This window comes from Panthera leo, chromosome C1 (assembly GCF_018350215.1).
Source record: "Panthera leo isolate Ple1 chromosome C1, P.leo_Ple1_pat1.1, whole genome shotgun sequence".
NCBI lineage: Eukaryota > Metazoa > Chordata > Mammalia > Carnivora > Felidae > Panthera > Panthera leo.
Genome location: NC_056686.1, coordinates 44,229,734 through 44,244,883, shown reverse-complemented (window position 1 = coordinate 44,244,883; position 15,150 = coordinate 44,229,734). Strand labels below are relative to the sequence as shown.

The following is a 15,150-nucleotide window of genomic DNA, read 5'->3' as shown; positions in this document are numbered from 1 at the left end:
CTTTACGGTGAGCAGAGAAGGAGGTGACAGTGACAGTGACCGGAAGAGAAGAATAGCTGAGGGGAAAGTTTGCTTTTCTGCCTTTGTTTTTATCTCGGGGAAGCCTAGGTTGCCTTTGCAGGCTGTCTTAAAAAGAACGACCAAAGGAAAAGGGATGATCCCTGGGGCCAAGTTCTGCTCTGGAAAGAAGCAGGCCTGCCGTTTCCTCAGGTGGGGAAGCCATGAAGGCCAGAGGACCGTTGAAGGAATTCCTGTGGGAGGCCTTGTGGGGAAGAGGCTGAGCCGAGACCTTAAAGGGAATGGGCCTGAAAGAACCCCCAAGCGTATGGAAGGCCTACCGCTTGGGGCTTTATTTGTTTTCAGAATCGCAGAGGTGTTCTCAGTGAACACTCATTTCTGATTACTCACTTCCGCTTACAGAGCTCTGGCGTAAAGGTGTTTTACTGCTGGCTTAGTTTTGTATGTCAGTTAACCTCCATGTCAGGCATTGTTCTGAACACTGAGAACAGAGCAGTGAACAGATTAGACAAACTCCACATCCTTGTGAAGCTTACCGTCTAGAGGGGGGAGATGAGCAGTAAAGAAATAAAGGTAAAAGCATATGTCGGGAGGTGAGAAGAGCTGTAGACAAAAATGAGACAAGCAAGAGGGGATGGACAGGGTTGTGATTTTCAGTAGGGTGATCAGGGAAGGTGTCACTGATGGGGTTATGTTTTACAAACATCTGAAAGAGGTGAGGAAACGAGACCTGGAGATCCCTGGGGGAGAGCCGTCCAGAAGGGCAGTCAGTGTGTGCCCCTGCGTGAAACAGACCTGGTACCTTTGGAGACCAGCAGTCCCGCGTGGTTGGGGTAGTGGGAAGGAGGCAAAACAGGGACACATGAGGCTATAGACATACCAGAGGTCAGCTTATGTAGAATCTTACAGGTTCACGTGAAGACTTTCTTCTCTGCAGGAAATCAGAGGCTGTGGAGGATTTTGTGCAAAGCAGTGCGATGATCTCACTTATATTTTAAAAGGATCACTCTGATCTTTTGAGAGTAGATTTTGGGGGTGGAGAGTCAAGAGTAGAAGCAGGAAGAACAGTTAGGAAGCTTTTATAGGAATAGAGATTGTAGCGGATGTGATAGCTTTATTGAGTTCACCAGTTCCAGGTATGTTTTTTAACTGTTAGTTCCAGTGATAAGATAACGGTTAATCAGTGAACTCACAGCAGTTAGCGAGAAGGAGGACTATCCAAATGCTCTATCTTTTTGCTAAGCAAGAAATCTAATGCTAAAGGGACCGGGAGGGTTATAGGTATCATGGGAAATCATTGCTAAAAATATATCTGGTCCATGTGTATGTAAGGACCTTGTAGAAATTGTAAGTAATTGATAACATTTACATGAGCAATTAATTACTTAGAGAAAATTTCCTATGAAAGAAATACAAGTCTTTATTTCATATTCTGCCCTTTTGTTTTCTTTTCTTTTAAGTTTGGTTGTAAATGTCATGCAGAGGGATTCCATCCCCTCAGAAGTAGACTATGAAACAAGGCAGGGAGTTTACTCCATCTGCCTACAGCTTGCAAGGTAGGTAAATACATCCTACTAGTCTCCCAAGGCAGTATTTTTCTTCCCAAGCCCTATCATTTTGAGTAGTTATGAAATGACCTCAAATAAATGTAGCTTTTTGTTTCCTTTGAAGATTCTTACTTGTTGGGCAAACAATGCCCACATTGTTAGATGAAGACCTCACCAAAGATGGCATAGAAGCACTTTCTTCTCGCCCATTCCGAAACGTCAGCCGGCAGACAAGCAGGCAGATGTCCTTGTGTGGTACCCCAGAGAAGTCCTCCTACCGACAGTTGTCCGTGTCCGACAGGTCTTCTATCAGGGTCGAGGAGATCATCCCTGCTGCGCGAGTTGCAATACAAGTAAGTGATCTGTGCATTCAAGCAGTGTGGCATCTTTCCTCTTTGAAGGAAGTTATTGATGTGAATATGGACGTGAATATGGCCTTCAAGGAACTTCCAGTGAGCAAGAAAGAGACCACTAGTGCAGAAATGACTGTCATTCAAGGCGGGAACCATCAAGGGTTGCGGGAGCGGTACAAGGGCAGAACATTTGCAGGCCTTCAGAATAAGAACAGTAATCGCCTTCACCCATGGCTGTCGTGGATGATTTTACATAGCAGGTGGCATTGGTGTTAGGCCTCAAAGACAGGAGAGATTACAGATGGCGAAGCATGGAGAATTGTTCCAGCAGGAGGGCAGGTGTGAGCAAAGGTAGAGAGGCAGAACAGAGCTTGTAGGGAAGGCCACGGGGTCGTTCACACAGTAGTGTGGGAGAGGAGAGTGGCAGGTGTCTGAAAGCCTGAGCGTGGAGATCAGTCTCTGTGTTACAGGTAGCAGAGAGATACTGAAAAGTCTTTGAACAGTATGGAAGCATGAAAGAGGCTGTCCTTCTGGATGATCTTGGCGGAAAAGAGTCTCACAAAACTGAGACCAGTGAGAAGGTTCTGGAAGTCAGTAGAATAATCATGTTCCAGTACTACCTTTTCTCATGACTCTTTCCATACTTCTTTAGACAATGGAAGTAAGTGACTTCACGTCTACTGTGGCTTGTTTCATGAGGTTGTCATGGGCTGCGGCTGCAGGACGACTGGACCTCGTTGGGAGTAGCCAGCCAATTAAAGAAAGCAATTCTCTGTTTCCTGCTGGAATTCGAAACAGACTCAGCAGCTCAGGTACTGATTTAAAAGGACAGAGTAATGAGCTCGTTGGGCAAGAAAGAAGCTGTAAGAGTAACCTATGCATAGGCTTGTTCAGAGTCACGAGAAGAAAGCCTTTTCTCTTGCTTTTGAACATGAGTAAAAAGCCCATGAAGCTGTGCACTTAAGACTTGTGCACATTACTGAACTTGTGCCATACTTCATCGAAGAAAACAAGCATTGGTACGCAGAGAGTAAGTGGGGAAACCAAATCAAGCAGAGTTCTTAGCTCACTGAGGGTTGTAAAAGTGCCAAGAGGTGAATAATGGTGGCTGTAATAAAAACGCATCTAGAATTCCTACCTGGGAAAGTCATTTTCTTGATTTGGCTGGTTATTTTCTGCTACGCTTTTATGAATAGCTTTATTTCTCAGCTTCATTTGGTTTCCCTCTTCAGTTTGTGTGTGTGTGTGTGTGTGTGTGTGTGTACCTCAGTATAAAAGTTTCAAAAACGTATGGCATTCTTACAGTGAAGCGCAGAAATGTTAAATGTACACGCTTTTTGGGATTTTTCTGTACGAATAACCCATCTAGATCAGGATGAGGAACATTTCTAACATCCCCACAAGACTCTCTCATGCCTTCCAAACTGCACTGTTCTCCCTTCTGTCACCTCAAATGAGTTTCGCCTCATAAGTGCATATTTTGAGTGCCTCCAAATGTGTTTTAAAGCAGTCAGGGTCAGATAAAGTGATTAAGTGTCTCTTGTTTCCTAGACCAAAATGTCAGATTGCCTCTTCGCACCCTTTAATTTCACTTGAGGCTCCCGGGGCGCATTAAAAGGATGTTAGGGTACCGTGAGGGTCCTGTGGGGTCCGCAGTAACCTCCTGCTTGCCTTTTTCCAGGAAGCAATTGCAGCTCTGGGAGCGAAGGGGACCCAGCAGCCCTGCACGCAGGCATCTGCGTGCGCCAACAGTCTGTGTCCACCAAAGACTCCCTGATCGCCGGGGAGGCTCTCTCTCTTCTTGTCACGTGCCTGCAGCTTCGGAGCCAGCAACTGGGTATGCAGGAGGCTTGTTTTCCCTTCATCTCTTTTAGGGAAAGGCCAGGCTTCTGTTGGCCTTCATAGATAAGGTCATGCTAATAGAAATGGAAAAGGGGGGAAAGTTGGCAGGTGGAATAAGTAAGAATAGTGCTTAGAGTAGTTAGATTCTGAATAAGTATTTATTGAGTACCTTCTGTAAGCAGGGTTCCACAGTAGGTGTTGGAAGGGCACTATGCCTGCCCTCCAGGAGCTTACTGTCTAGTTGAGGAATTAAGACAACCCACATTTATAGCCCATGAACCATAGAACTAGAATTACATATCAGTCTCTAAACTGATGATGACTCTAGTAGTCAAAGTCACGAAACTTCAGATTTGCCCTTTTATCTTCATTTGTGGGCTTTGGCAGACTGGGGCTGTTATTGATCCTACTTTAACGTTAGAACACCGCAGGGTGTTCTCATCACACTCTCTTCTCTGTCTGTGCCCCTTCTCCCCATGATCTCATCCACCGTCACAGCCCCAAACTCCTTCCAGATGCAGATAATGTCTGAATTTGGAGCTCTGGCCTGGACCGCTGCCCCGACCCCTCCACTGGGCTCTTAGGTAGACTTCCCAGGCTTGACGGTTCCACAGCTGAAATGCTCAGCTGGCCCATATCACACACATTTACCAGCTTAGTTAATAGTGGCTTCATTCTTTCACTTGCTCTGGCCAGAAACCTTGCAGTCATCCTTGATTTCCTTTTTCACACCCATTTCTAATGTGTCAGCACATTCTCCTTCCAACTGTGTCTAGATTCCACCCTCTGGTACCACTGTCACTGTCACAACCCTCTGATCCAGCATCACCCCTTGCTTGGATTATAGCAGTAGCACCTTCACTAATCTCCCTGCTTCTACCCTTGCAGTTTACTCTCCACACAGTAACCAGAGTGGACCTCCTACCATGTAAGTCAGATTGTATCATCCCTCTGTTGAAAACCTGGCAGCGGCTTCTCAGGTCGCACTGAGTAAAAGCCAAATCTCAATTACTAAGGCATTCGAGGCCAGACAGAGTCCACCCCTTTGATGCCTCTGTGCCTTCACCGTCTACTGCTCTCCCCTCACTCCCTGTGCTTTGGCCACCCGGCGTCCTGGCTGTTCCCCAGCACTCCAGGCACGTTCCTGCCTCAGGACCCTCGCACCGGCTGTTCCCTCTTCCTGGTGTGTTCTTCCCCCATCTTTCCCACGTGGCTCTCTCTTCCTCATTTCCTGCAAGTGTGCTTAACCTCACCTACTTAGTGACATGTTGTTCTCTGCCCGCCTTTTTAATGAAGTCCCAACCCTCCCCTCATCCCAGCACTACCTAAACTCCTTACCTTGTTTCTTCTTTATCGCTTACTGTTTTATAGCATAGAATATAATTTGTTTACTTACTATGTTTATCGTCATCATCCCTTCCCCATCTGGACTGTAAGCTCCACAGAGACTTTTGTCCATTTTGTTCCCTACTGAATCTCTCACACCCAAATACTGCCCAGTATGTAGTAGGCCCTCAATAAATATTTATTCAGCAACAAAGTCTTAATAGCTCCACTTTTAAAAATTGTACCAACCCATAGGTGTCCTGTTCTTCCCTTCTATTACCAATTTAGACTGCCTGTTGTGTAGAATTGATCATTATGTGTTTAGTAGAATATCCAACCTCTTTGTGTAAGACACTCAAGGTAAAGCTAGAAAAAACTCAGACATTTGTAGAACGGTAAGTAGTGTCCAAATGGTTAGTTTGAGCAAGAATGCTTTTGAAGACATATATAGGAAGTATAAGTCATTATGAAATGCTTTTGAGCAAATGCCATAATCATAGATCAATTTTCCTATCATTATTTTAGTGATATTCTCAAATCAAAATGAAAGAATTACAACTTCCCTTCAAGCTTTTTTATCATTTGTAATTTTATGGTAGGGTACATTTTATAGTTACAGGTATTGATAGTTTATCAAGGCAAGATATATTTATAGCCAGTATGTACGAGACACCGTGCTGAAATGTGCAGGTACAGAGATGACCAAGAGTCTCTCGAGGGGAAACTCAGACGTGTGGAGGCAGTTATGGGCAGTACTGAATTCGATTCCATGTAGAAGAAGAGACGAAATTCTTCTGTAGTTAAGCATAAATTTTTCAGAATTTTGAAAATGCATTTGCTGACTTGTTTCCCACCCCCAATTCTCCTTATTCTTATCGTTAGCATCTTTCTATAACTTGCCCTGTGTTGCCGATTTTATCATTGATATTCTGCTTGGATCACCAAGTGCTGAGGTAAGAATTTTGACTGTACTAAAAAAAATCCCCTTGGTCCTGCTCTGTCGAGGGCCCTTTGGAGACCTGTGACCCTGCGTGGAGTACAGAGGAATGGCATTTAGCCCTCTCAGGAAGTCCTCCGAAGGGGGCGGGGACCACTCTGAGAGCAGAGTAACCATTTGGACTCTCTGCCCTCCCTTCTATTCCATATTCAGAAGTTCAGAGACTAGTGCTAGGGTCAGTTGTGTGTGTTTGTAACAAACAAAACGTTGCAGCGGCGTTGAGCGTCCGCCGCTGGCATTCAGTGTCAACGTGTTGGTCACAATCAAGAAAGACCAGCTGCAAGCCGTGAACTTTCACTGGATTTTCTCATTCTGATTTTCTTGTACGGCCTTGAAAATTCACTTGGAAACACTTGAAGAGTTTTCTTATTTTCATTTTTATCAAATTATCAAACTATTGATTGGCGTAGGAGAGAAGAATAATTTGGGAAATCCGTTCTCAGACTGCATTTGTTTTTAATCAGCCCTACGGTATTTAATGTCAACTTTACCATTAGTGATTAAACTGTTCACACCCTTATAGTATCCTTCAGGTCGTGGACTTTGGAGGAAAATCCTTTTGTAAGCAGTGTCTAAGTGTCGGTTGGTGTATGTCCTTTGCCACTCACGATGTAATTTCAGATTCGCCGTGCTGCCTGTGATCAACTATATACTCTTAGTCAGACAGATACTTCAGCTCATCCAGATGTCCAGAAGCCAAACCAGTTTCTCCTAGGTGTGATTCTCACAGCCCAGCTACCTCTCTGGTCCCCAACTAGTATAATGAGAGGAGTCAATCAGAGGTATGTAATTACGATGAAAAAGCTCACGGCATACAGAAAGAGAATCATGATTTGCATGCTGCCCCCTGCTGAGGTCCACAGTGCATTACTCAGATGACAAAAGAATTTCTCCTTTCCTCTTGTACCCTTTGTGCCCCGAGAGAGGGTATTTCCATTCTTACTATCCCCATTCAGGACAGGAGAGTCAGAAGAAACAATACCAGGCCTTCTTCCCTTTGAATTACTTCCCATTCTCACCTCCACCCCAGGTGGTCCGCCACCCTCAAGAGAAAGAGGAGCTTGCTTTCTGAAAGCTGGTTGGTGAAAGGCTGAAATTATTGGAGCCCGATCACTTTTTGAAGGTCCGACTCCTCACATCCTTGCATGCATCCCTCTCTCAGAGCAGCGTGCTTCCTGACTTCATGTCCAGATATAGCTGAGGCATCCTTCTGGCTTTCTTCCCTGGTTTTACATGAGCCTGGGCACGGAGGGAATCTGCGGTCCAGGCTGATAGAGCGGCTTGAGTAAGTCCGTTCTGCCTGCCCCACTGTCCCTCAGTGGGCCAGCCCGCATGCAAGGCTGCCCCGGGCTAGGCCCAGGATGGGAGGTGAGGGGATCCCATGCTGACCTCCACTTTCTCCAACTTAGCTTCACCAGAGAACCCTCGCCGTGGGGCTCATGAGGTGCCACTGAGATTTGTGAAATCGGTGTCCACTTGCTTTGTGTATCTGCTTTACAAATTAGAGCCCTGGAAGGGAAGGAATGTTAGAGCTACTCCAAACCCCTAAGTGTGGCTAAGGATCCAGACCCCTAAATTTGGATCCAAACTCGGTCTTTGGAAGCATACAGTTCAGTAGCATTAAGTATATTCTCATTATTATGCAACCATCTCCACCAGCCGCTTCTAGAACTTTTTCATCATCGTAAACTAAAACCTTCTGCCCATTAAGGAAGCCGTTGAATGAAAGACTAATAAACTTGACTCCATAAAAACTAAAATACTCTGTGTGGGAAACTAATACCATAAATCCAAAAGTCAGTTGCCCGACTGGCTGTATAGATTTGTAACATGCCAGACAAGAAGCTGATTTTCATAATGTATATAAAAAGCTGTTAGAAATCACTAAACAAATGACCCAACAGCCAAATTGAAAAATGGGCAAAAGACACGAAGAGACGGTTCCAAAACAAATACAGGTGGGTTGTTTTGTTTGTGTTTTTTTATTTTTAGATTTGCTAGATTTTTTTTTTACTGCAGCAAAGTATACATACAATTGATCATTTTACTGATTTTTAAGTCTGTAATTCAGTGACGTTAAGTACATACACATTGTTGTGCAGCTGTCCCCGCTGTCTGTTCCCAGAACTTTCTCATCACCCCAAACTGAAACTCTGTATCCATAAAACAGTAACTCCCCTCTCATTCCCCCTCCATCCATTCTCCTATTTCCGAGGTTCCTCCATGTCATAGCATGTGTTAGTTAGGATTTCATTTCTAATTAACACTGAAAAATATTTCCTTTATCTGTTCTTTCTTTTGTTGCCTGTGCTTTTGGCATTGCATCCAAGAAATGATCACCAAATCCACTGTCACAAAGTTTCCCCTCTATGTTTTCTTCTAAGGTTTTTAGTTTTCACTCTTATGCTTACTTGTTTGATCTATTCGAGCTAAATTCTGTGTGTAACATAAGGTGCCCGACTTCATTCTTTTCCATGTGGGTAATCCAGTGGTCACGGCACCTTTCTCCCATTGAATGGTTTTGACAACTGATGAAAAATCATTCGACTGCTGGCTTGCTGACTGATTGATTGGCTCTTCGTTTCTCTTCCATTGATCTGTGTGTATCTCCATGCCAGTATCACATGGCTTCATTGCTGTAGCATTGTCGAATTCTTCCACCGTTGTTTGTCCTCTTCACCGTGCGAGCCTTTTGCTTCCTTTGCTAAGTGGATGCCTAAGTACTTTACTCTTATTGATGCTTTTGTAAATAGAATTGTTTCGTTTTTCATATTCTCCATTGTTGGTGTATGGAAGCAGAACTGATTTTCGTGTCACAATTTTGTATCTTGCTGCATTTACTGATTAACTCTAAATCTTTCTGTGTGGACTCTGGGGTTTTCCACATGTAGGATCACGTCATCCACAAACAGAGAATTGTACCTCTGTGTAAGCCATTTTTTAAGAAGTGAGCTATTGCACTTGTGCTTTTTGTAAGACTCAGATTATTTAATAGAACTTAAATTTAAGAGTTTGATTGGATATTAAATTTCTCAAAACTCAGGAAAGAAAGAAAGCATTGGATGAGTTTTTAACATACCTTCTCAAAGAATCTCTCGGATGTAGAGCATTTAACTTCACCTAAAATTGAATCTTTAGTTATATGTTTTTTATAATTTGAAATGGTGTTTCACAACTTACTCTAATGGCCGTGTTTGATACATGTTTTCCTTAACAGTGATGACGACAATAGCTATTTCTGTGGTCTGACTATGTGCCATGCAGTAGGCCAGGTTCATTGCATATAGTCATCCTGTAATGCTCACAATGGACAAATGAGTTTGACAGTCTTATTGTCTCTTTAATCATCGTATTTCTCAGTTCATTATCTCCTCATCATTAGTGCATTCTTGAGCCTTTTGTGTGTGTGTGTGTGTGTGTGTGTGCATGTTTATTTCCAACACTCTAACAAGCATTTTAGAAATTAGAAACCAGACACATTGTCCCTAGATGCCCAACTGTAAGTGGTGGAGCCAGGATTTGAACCAAGGTCGCCTGACTTTAAAACTTGTGCTCTTTCCTGAGATAATGACAGAGAAGCTTCACTGACCACCCTGGATAAAAGAATTTACCTTCTGTTTTTTCTCTTACTGCACTCTGTTTGCCTTCTTAATATCACCTTTTGACATACGTATTTTCTAATGTGTTGACTGTCTTTTTTGTTCTTTGTCAGCTCTTCTGAAACAGTTGCAAGCATATAGTGTGCCTAGTCAATGTCGGTATACACAATTTCTATAGTGTATCTGTATCAGCAAAGTCACGAGTGTATTTCTTGCTAAGATATGGAAGTTGAATTAATGTAAAAGCGGTTATTTCATGCTTAGGAAAATTCCCTTGTTCAGCTGTTTTATGAGCCTTTTCTTACAAGGGAGATGCTTTTTTATTTCAAAATCTGACATTTTTTAATACTTGAAATCTTATCTTTTTTTAGACTACTATCTCAGTGTATGGAGTATTTTGATCTAAGGTGCCAATTATTAGATGATCTGACAAGTAAGTAAATGTCTAACTTTGATTCATGTAGGGGGAGGGGAGAGGGAAGAGTAGAAAAGAAAGCCAAATGGACATTTCTCAATCTGACTGAGTGTATCTTAGATAAAAATGAGATTATAATTACTGTTCGAAGTTGAGTTTTATTTTCTTGAAAATAGCATGCAAACCCATATACCAGTTCTCTGTTCTCCAATTATATATGTAACCATTAATGTGTTGAGAAGATTTGTTGGTTTTAAAAATTGTCAAAGACACATGTTTTAATTACGCTGATATGGGGCGGGGGGGTGCGGAAGAAGGGAAAGTGGGTGATGGGCCTTGAGGAGGGCACTTTTTGGGATGAGCACTGGGTGTTGCGTGTAAGCGATGAACTATGGGAACCTACCCTGGAAACCAAGGGCACTCTTTATGTGCTGTATGTTAGCCAACTGGACAATAAATTATATTAAAAAAAGAAAAAAGAATGACTGGAAAACATGTTCATACTGAATAAAATTACTTTCTTCTTTGAAGAAAAAAATAGTAATAATCACACTGATACAGAACTATTAGGAAGAATCTTTTCTCTCTAGTATAGTGAATTCTGACCATTTTAAAGGCTGATCATTGAAGGAAGGAGGGAATCTCTGTTGAGGTATATTGATAATAATAGAAATGAGTGATAGAAGCCAGTTAATTATTTTGTGTCAGGTGATTGAAGTATTGTTAGAAATTTTAGTGTTAGAGCATTTGGATTTTGATTGTACTTTCGTATAACACGAATGTATGTCGGGATGCTCTGTGTAAGTTTTAGTTGTTCAAATCAAGAGTCTGTTAGTTTATTTTCCACTCTTTACATAAAAGATTTGCCTCATCTTACAGAAAATAAGTAAAGTAAAAATCAGGCTGAACCAAAGTACTGATTGGAAACATTAATTGGAAAAGAATGTCAGCGCTGGGCAGTTACAAAGAAATACCTTGCACGTATGCTGGCTGTCAACCTCCACAGTCAGAATTTGGTTGTGAGGTTTGCTGGGGGACAGAGGTGAAAAAGGAAGAAAACCGAGTGGTTTCTCAAAAGAAACAGATCTTTTTGCCAGCACTTAAATCTGAGAGAGACTTGGTGCAGAGGTCTTTCGTGTAATGCACACGTGAAGACGTAGTCATTAGTAAGCCTCAGGAAATGTCTCCAAGGCAGATGCCTTCATCAGTTTCCCGAAAGTGTCTCTTGAAAGTGGGAGACACGGTGCTCTGAGCAGGACAGTGAAAAGGTTGTGTTGGAGCCTGAGATAATGTAGTCTGAGTGGATGTCTCGATGCGGGGGTCAGACCTGTTGTATCTGTCATCCAGAGAAGTGAATGTCCATCTAACAGTCCAGCTGAATGCCACATTCTTCTGCCAGGCCGCTGGCAAGGTTTGCTCTCTGGTTTGGACTCGGAGAGGGTGGGTGTTCTGCTTTGCTTCTCGAGGACTGGAATCGTGAGTTGGCTGTATACATGATACATACAACTTCAGAAGGCATGAGCACGCTGTTAACATAGGCCTTCCCTGTGGTCATCGAGTGACTAATGAGGGATCCAGCATCCCTTATCGGGATGTTGAGGGCAGAGTGGGCATATGTCTGGAAACAAGCAATGTTTGCCATTTGGGGAGTATTTTGTATATGCCAGTTCCTGTACTAGGCACTTCATACCTAGCACCCTGAGTGTAGGTGTTAGCCTCATTTTGTAAATAAGTGGATTCAGATCCAGTGCCGGTTCCGCTCTGACCCTGAAGTGTTCCTTTTCACCTGATGCTGTGGGGCCCTACCGCTTGTGGCTGCAGTGCAGTGGAAGGAGAGCACGGTCCGTCGTCTTCTCCTTCCCAGTCCCATCTTCCAGTATGGAACCTTGCTTTAATCCTTGCTTACAAGAAAGTAAGGTAACTTACTACAGTAGAGCAGGGTGGTTCTCCGGGTTTGGGGCACTATTTGGAAACCTGCACTCTGCTGCTGTGCTGCGGACCTCCGTCTCCTTTGTGGGACCCCCTTGGCCTAGGTGATGCCGTGGGAGCCTTGGCTGTCTTCGTACCCTCCATCCCTGCCTTCTCTAGAAGGGTGTGCTCCCAGGGGGCACCTGCTGACACCCCCTGGACCAGGAGCTTCTTTGGAGCAAGATTAGCCCCTTCGTCTTCTATCCTCAGCATATGGCCCACTGACCCGCACAGAAGGGCCCTCAATACATGTGTGGCTTAGGACTGAAGAGAGTGGGGAGGAAGGAGTGAGTGTGCGAAGCCGTCACGTTCCTCTGAGGCAGCAGATGCAGCCCACTGTTGATTAGTGACAGCTTTCTCAGATCACCAGAATGGAAGGGTGGGACTTGACTTTGCCTGCTTTAATTCAGGATTTGGACTCCATGAAGGGAAATCCTTTTTTCTTTTCTTTGAAATGGATTTTTTTTTTTTTTCCTTCTTAGCCTCAGAAATGGAGCAGTTAAGAATCAGCCCGGCTACCATGCTCGAAGATGAGATCACTTGGCTGGATAACTTTGAGCCTAATCGCACGGCTGAATGTGAGACCAGTGAAGCAGACAACATCTTATTGGCAGGACACCTACGGCTCATTAAGACCCTTCTTTCACTGTGCGGGGCAGAGAAGGAAATGCTTGGTAATTATTGCTTCCTCTTACCATGTGGCAGAATACCTCCCTTCTCAGTCCTTGCCGTAGTAGTGTTTGTAATTAGGAGAATAGGATAAGTGCTCAGTGCTCTGTAGAAAATTGACCCTTCAGGTAGTATGAGGTTGTCTGGAATTTTAGTGGCTAACAGACTTCAGGTGTATTCTACCTGTGTCATTAAACCATATGAAGAAGTTGATAGCGTTCAAAACGGTTGGTTCACATAATGTCTTAATACCAAGCAAAACTTACAGTTCAAAGTAAGGTTTTCTCTTCTTGCTGTTACATACCTTATAACATATTATCTATTATAGATCTTACCTCTTTTAAGGGTAATTCTCATCTGGGAGGCAGCCCCCAACCACTACCCCCTGCCTCGTGGGGTACATATGAATGTCCTGGGGTACATGTATAATTTGTCAGGGCATATTCAGTATTAGAAGGTACATTCAGAAAACAAGTCAAAACATTAATTACCACTTTTATCACACGAACTAAGCTCTATAAAAATCTTCTTGGCTACTGGGGATACATAGAAAAGAGTGATTCTACACCAGGCTAAGAAGGGTACATCACTTTACCTAAGGAAGGCAGGATTTTAAAAGTTTCAGAAACCCTACTGTGGACTCCCCTATGCCCAAAGTAAGAATGAAGTGTTCACTCGGACCGTTCTGCCTCGTGTTCTTGGCATTTGTGTTTCCAAAGTGAAAGCATGACTTCTTTCACTCCATTGTCAGCTCATAAAGGAAGGTACCCTCACTTGTCTTTGTTCCCTGTCCCCTGACCCTCCCACCCATCCCCACCCCTCTGCCCCACAGACCTTTGCCATGTGTTGTAAGTGCTCAAAAAATAAGCATCAAATTAAATTGAATGCCCTGCCATTGGGTGCCTTTGCTGCTCTGATATGAAAGTACAAAAACAGAGTCTTTGAATTAAAATGTGTTCATCCTCAACATGAATATTATGCTCTATTCCAGGTTCATCACTCATTAAACCATTGTTAGATGACTTCCTTTTCCGAGCTTCTAGAATTATTTTAAATAGTCATTCTCCAGCTGGCAGTGCCGCCATCAGTCAACAGGACTTTCATCCAAAGTATGGAAAATGCACGTTGTGTTCAGTTTTGGTAAAAATTCTAATTCGAAACTTTAGTCCAAAAAGCTTTTCTTAACTTGGAGTTTGTTTCCATCTTGTGAGTGTGTGTAGTTATAAGATATTATCCACCCTATGAAGAAATGCATGTAAAGGGGCTCAGGATAAGCCTGCCTGGCACATAGTGAGTGCTGTGCAAGGATGCTGGTACCATTATTATCATCAAATAAGAAGAGTAAGTAGTAAATAATGTGCTTAATTTGGTCGGTAGCAAATTCCAAGACAAACCGAGATCAGAAGAATTAAATCCAAAGTTAGAGTAAATAGGCTCTGAATCTTGAGTTTCTTCTAGGAAGAAAGTGTAGGTGCTTTTAGTGCATGAACCTTGTGATTTGCTGGGTATTGCCTGTGTCCTGACGATTAAAACTGCTAGTGACTTATTGTGGTAATTTTAGAATCAAATACTGTGTTAGTTTTTATGGGTAGAAATTTGAAAGATCTTTCTGGAATGTTGACCCTACTTGGGTGCTCCTGGAGCTATAGGAGGAGGCTGCCCCATGCTGCCATCTTCCTTGCTCTGAATCCAGCTTACTCCATTCTTACGAAAACCAGACTTAACTGAATAATCCTGAAGAAACTGGGGATTTGGTATTTAACCAGTGAAAAACACTCCCGTATAATTTCAGTGGTTATTGAAACGAGCAAGGCACAAGAAGCAAGAAGATTTCATGGAATCTCAAGCGATATCTTTTCATGTATGAGTATTTCTCTATGTAGCTTTCCTTACTAGCAAAATCTGTTTCAGGCAGTCAACCTTCATTAGAACTCTTGGGGTGTCTCTCAGGCTTTGGCTCCCATCTCACCCCTGCCCCAGTCTTGTTCTGGAAGATCCGGCACTGGCTCCGTGGGGAGTCTTTTATTAAAGTAGTAGAAATACGTGAGTATCTCCGTTTTCAGTGAACGGGGAAAATAAATCTTTAGCAGTTTTATTGAAATTTTTATTTGTGAACACTCCTTGTATTTATTAAAAGTAATACCTCCATCAGCAAGGAGTTGGGTTTTTTAATCATACACAGTGCCTTAATTAGAAAAGGCAGTGTTTTGTTTCATCCCTCCCCGTGCATTGAGTGAGGCTCACTTATCACAGTGACTCCAGCTGTTTCCCATCTGAACCCTAATGCCAGAAAGAGCTTTAAAATACACAGTATTTTCACAAGTGACATTTATTCTTATTAACACTAACAAAGGAATTTCGTAATGCTTAGCCTGTGTGTACGGTTCCTCCTGTTCGTTCTTTACCTGTCCTTTGC

At 43.0% G+C, this 15,150-nt stretch overlaps 1 protein-coding gene across 1 annotated transcript in view; it reads left to right on the top strand.

Annotated features, from left to right (window-relative positions):
• USP24 (ubiquitin specific peptidase 24) overlaps positions 1-15,150 on the top strand; it is a 140,593-nt gene that overhangs the window by 82,102 nt on the left and 43,341 nt on the right. Inside the window, exons 33-41 of the mRNA XM_042951574.1 lie at positions 1,479-1,574; positions 1,690-1,918; positions 2,571-2,730; positions 3,600-3,755; positions 5,969-6,039; positions 6,705-6,865; positions 10,054-10,115; positions 12,548-12,739; positions 13,726-13,843. Coding sequence (XP_042807508.1) covers positions 1,479-1,574; positions 1,690-1,918; positions 2,571-2,730; positions 3,600-3,755; positions 5,969-6,039; positions 6,705-6,865; positions 10,054-10,115; positions 12,548-12,739; positions 13,726-13,843 — 1,245 coding nt within the window. The remainder of the gene's footprint in view (positions 1-1,478; positions 1,575-1,689; positions 1,919-2,570; positions 2,731-3,599; positions 3,756-5,968; positions 6,040-6,704; positions 6,866-10,053; positions 10,116-12,547; positions 12,740-13,725; positions 13,844-15,150) is intronic.